The sequence below is a fragment of the Girardinichthys multiradiatus genome, chromosome 7, assembly GCF_021462225.1.
Source record: "Girardinichthys multiradiatus isolate DD_20200921_A chromosome 7, DD_fGirMul_XY1, whole genome shotgun sequence".
Classification (NCBI taxonomy): Eukaryota; Metazoa; Chordata; class Actinopteri; order Cyprinodontiformes; family Goodeidae; genus Girardinichthys; species Girardinichthys multiradiatus.
This window is the reverse complement of record NC_061800.1, coordinates 23038284-23043246: the sequence shown is the minus strand read 5'-3', so window position 1 is coordinate 23043246 and position 4963 is coordinate 23038284. Positions and strand designations below refer to the sequence as shown.

General features: G+C 41.8%; 1 protein-coding gene across 2 annotated transcripts in view; it reads left to right on the top strand.

The window, feature by feature from the left end:
- Window positions 1-2445: 2445 nt before the first annotated feature.
- The window catches only part of gsk3ba (glycogen synthase kinase 3 beta, genome duplicate a), a 47387-nt gene continuing 44869 nt past the window's right edge, over window positions 2446-4963 (top strand). The window contains exon 1 of one of the 2 annotated variants that reach the window (XM_047370302.1): window positions 2446-3399. In XM_047370302.1, coding sequence (XP_047226258.1) covers window positions 3312-3399 — 88 coding nt within the window. In that variant the 5' untranslated portion in view covers window positions 2446-3311. The remainder of the gene's footprint in view (window positions 3400-4963) is intronic. The other variant, XM_047370303.1, reaches the window with a different exon arrangement.

Sequence of the window (4963 nt, the reverse complement as noted above, 5' to 3'; positions counted from 1 at the left end):
AATATTTCTCAATCAGATACTGTGCTCTACTCACAGGATTTTACTAATTAACATAGTTATTACAAAATGGTTTCAACACTCATTTAAAAAGCATTTAAAAAAGGAAAACCTATTTAGATTTCTTGATTTTAGGTCAAGAAAATCATCTTGGCCTTTAGATGTAGTAGTTCTGGAATGAATAATTTTGAAGGCAAACCCTCTCAAATCCCTCTCTGAACTTTTTTAATGTAACTTGGCACAAACAGCAGTTTTCAATAGATAGATTTAGACATATACTAATATACATTTATAGTCAAATACATGTAAAGCCAAATGTTATGCCCTGGCAAATTTTGATATTTTCTTAGTCACACTTACTCCCAAAAGATAATAAAACAATGTCATGTACTCGTTTACTGTTACTTTGATCAAATTGCCTGTTGCATCGGCCTAACCTCCACCCAACCTCCTCAAAACATAATGTTCCCATCACCATGATGACCGTGGGATTGACTGCTGCTCCTTTTTTATGTTAAATGAAAGCTACATCACTGTGGCTAAACAACTTATTTTTTTGTTTCACCTGACCATGAAACAGACAAACAAAAGGGTTTTTCTTTGCTCGGATGAAATTTTGCAAAGGCCAATTGGACCTTCATGTGCCTTACTCTGAGAAGCGGCTTCCCTATTGGTTTGAAACCAAGAAATATCAGTAGGCAGGGTCTGGTCTACTGTCTACCTTCAGATGTTGCCACCGGCCTGGCCCACATTCTTCAGGATGGTTTTGGTGCTGCTCCTTGTCCTTTTTCACCTCTTGCACCATCAGCCTTGCTGGTACAGGTCTCACTTTTGACTGTTTAATACATAGATGTTCCACAGTGTGGAATATCTTGTATTTTTAATAGTGTCTTCTTCTGTGGTAACTGCAACTTAAAGACATTGACACATGGCCTCGTTGCCCTTCCCGTAGTTTTCAGCAGCCACAATGTGCAGTAGCAGGCTCTCATTAAGTTCCTTTGTTGTAGCCATAACTTGCCACAAACCAATTGCAGAGTTACTCTTTTTTTCAAAGCTGAGTTGATGAAATCATGGAATAGTGCAGAAACTTTAGTTTTTCCACAGGCTCTTAATTTGCAGTGGGAAGGATTAATTTTGGAGATACTATTTTACATAAAATGTAAGTAAAACAGAAATAGTTTTTTCTTTTTTGCGGAAATCCATGGAACATTGTAGGATCATATGCTGACACACATCTAAACCCTATTCAGTAAATTTCATTAAACATCTAAATTTGCCAGGGGTATTAATAATTTCAGGCTCAATTTGTATAAATGGACTTTTTATCAGTTCTATGTTGGACACATTTACAATATTATCTACAATATTAATAGAGGTACACTGATGTCCTTGTTAATTTGCACCCCAACATGTACAGTAAGATAAATTGTTAACAAATAAAAAAAGTAACATACATGGATGGATGGATGTATACAGCCAGAAGAAACAAGAAAGCCAATACTTCTTATAAATCTTAAAGCACACTCCACTTTCTATTTTTACTTTCAGTATAGTTTTTTTGAATAAATATTGACAGAGTGGAGCTCATCACATGTTGTTAATGTGTTACAGGTCATTTACGACTTTTGATTGGTACTGGCTGCATTACTTAAAAAATTTTATTGACAGATTAGGTATTATACGAATTAGCACATAATGAAACATTTAAAAATGACTTTCAATTCATACTGCCAGCCATATTATTTTTTTTTTTTTACTGAATATCCATAGCAAAAAAAAAAAAAAAAACCTTTAGGATTTTCTTCATAACATGTTAACCATGCACATATTAATACACAGAGCTGCCCAGTATGGATCCCTGCACAGCATTTGATTTGGGGCTATTTCAAATATCCTCTGTACATCAGCCATGGTCACAACATAAACTGGTCCCATGAAAAACGTCAGAGCACAGTAAGAGGAATTAGACAAACACTAAAATATGAATAGATAATAAGAAAAAGTTAATGAAAGGATAAATTATCATTATCATTTCAAGACACGTTATGGATTACGTTTTAGGTTTTTAAATGAGACAGTGCAATCATATACAGGAATACATAATAATAATGATCATCATCATCAAGGTAGTAATACAGGTCCAGTCCATGAAAGGTAGAGGACAGGATTTTGTGCCTAACATAGCAACAGTGCTGCATGGCCACCGGCGCTCTGTGACAGCTGGTGGGGGATTTTGAACTGACAGCCTGGTTTTGAAGCTCCATTGGGCGGAAAAGTCATCAATCCTGTGGAAAACTCCGCCCATTGTCCCCGTCATGGCACTGGAAGGAGCCTTTGAAGTCTTTAGGGAGGGCAGGCAGCAAATTATGCCATGTGGTGTTGAAGAGCTACCTCCCTATTGGACCACAGGCGCACGGGTGACACCCATTTATAAAGGATACTCTCTCTGATTGGCTAAAGTCACCACCCCAGGTCCAGCATATGCGCGTTCACGGTTTTCGTATTCAGCGTCGCGAGATACGTCATCAGCGTGAACTCCTTTCTTTGACATTAGTTTCTCTACGAAACTTGCGTACGTAACATGCGCGGCGACAAAGACTGCCAGCCTGAAACCTATGGGGAAGGAGTAAAAAAAGACATTCGTCGCACTCTGTATCGCAAGACCATCATTTTATGAGAGGCTCACGGCTTTAGGGCCGAGGTACAGACGCCGAAATTTCACCACGGACAAGCCGGAGCTAGCGCTAGCGTAAAGTGTGAAAATTAGCCGCAAAAAGACTAGCGGCGGAGAGGTTTTCCGTTGGAGGATCTTCAGGCTCTGGTATAGTGAGGGAGCCGCCGCCATGGCAGTCGGATCATTGAGGCTCCACATCGGGATATGAAGAGGAGCTGCATGTGTCCCTGAATTGGCAAGCAAACGACTCGTTTTGATTCTGTATCGACAACCGAGCTAACCATTGTTCATATTTGTGGAAATCACCCAGAAAGGGACTTTATAGCAAACAGAGGGGGACCACAGGGAGAGGCCAGATTCATGACTATTTCTGTCGGAGACGTGTCTTGTGAGGCCCGTTGAAAGAAAATCTGGACTATAAAGGAGGAAAACGATGCTCTGATTGCCCGTCGGCGGGAGACATAGGATAGTTTTATTTTGTGGCTATAAAACAGCGTGCTAACAGGTTCTCTTTGTGCCTGTGCCCTTCTTCTGAGACACAGATATTAATTTACTGCCACCCTTTTCTTTGGATGAGAAGGTTCGGCGAATTGATCAGCCCTGCCGTTTAGCAAGTCAAAAGAATCAAAGGGATCGGATCATGTCGGGTCGGCCCAGGACCACATCCTTCGCAGAGAGCTGCAAACCTGTGCCGCAGCCCTCTGCTTTCGGCAGCATGAAAGTCAGCCGTGAGTACACCTTTCTGTAATCCTAGAGCTGCTTTTTTCCTGCATGCACCACAGGCCCCGGTGTGGGCTACCTTCTCTCTCTCTCTCTCTCTCTCTCTCTCTCTCTGCATGTCCAAATGTCATGCTAGCGCAGAATAGCTTAGCCTGGATGTCGCTCAGCGGCACACTGCTGCTTACCGGGGGCCGGTCAGTGCAGCAGGCCGCGCCGGGGCAGAGTTGGGCTTGGCCAACGGAGAGGGGTGAGTTGGCAACGGCCCTGGTAGAAAGAAAATAAAACAAGCAACCCATTTCCTACCGCAGATCTGGTCTAATTATTGTGTCTGGATTTGGATTACAGCATACAGCGGAATTCCCTACTGCACAGCACCAATAATATGCACGACAGAGTTGGAGCAGTAGGGCCGGTCTGTATTACGCAAGTGTCTGAGCGGAGCGGAAGGTACGCCCATCGTTGACTCGAGCGAAACTGTTCTGACTTGGAGCAGCCAGGTTTGCTGGTTTGCTGGTTTCTGTGGGCCTGTGTAGAAAATAGCTGTCGCGACGATTGGACTCAGGGAAGTCCCGTTCATGAAGGAGCGCTGGCCGCAGGGATGAAACCCCACTGCTGACTTGGGCTGTCAGGAGCGAAATTGAGGGCCTGGCAGTAGATATCCAGACGCAGCTTTTTTGATCTGATTTGGTGTGTGTCAGAGGTCTCGAAATAAATCCACCTACACCACCCTCTCTATTATTAAAAAACAGGGATAATGCAGTTAAAAATGCGTAGGCTTTTTCTAAAAATGATACAGCACAGCTGAAATGATGAACAGCAGACTGGAACAAATGTGTAAAATGTTGAGCTACACACCTGTTTCACCTTTCAACCATGTAGGCATGAGAGTTGGTGAGAAATGAGGCTGTTAAGGAATGTTGATGATGCTGCAGGGCTGTTGGTAGGTATTAATACAGAAGAGCTGTATGTCAAAACAGGATTTCCTCTGAGGGAGCATCAAAAACATTTTAAATGAGTGATGACATCTTTTGAAAAACGGAAAATCTGGAGGAATTTGTCCCTCAGTTTATGGTGGACTTCACAAAAAATCTTTATAGAAAATAAATTGCCATGAAATGTTCAACAAATGATCTTTGATCAGTTATGTTCCCCATTTTAGTGATGAACATAAGCCTCAATATACTTGTAATAGTTGTTTTAAGTCAAAAGGTTATGTTTATTACTGTAGAATACATTTTCAAAATATTTGCATAATTGTATGTAATTATTTCCAATTTCTGGTTGGATCTGGACCTTGCACAGGCTAATTAAGCATGTGCTCACATATCCGTTTTTTAGTTTAGTATACAGGTACTTGAAAACATAACCTATACCTCTTTTCCATTTACGGTTCCATCACTGTACGGCTCCACTCCGCTCGCCCTCTCTCTACTCCGCACGAAAGCTGATGTGTTTCCATGGACACACTGACTGCTGGAGTTATGGCATGCAGATCCACCTTCAGCGTCAGCGTCATGCTCTCTGCCACTATTAACCCTTTCTGTCTTATGGTTCGTTCAGAGCCTATCAAAC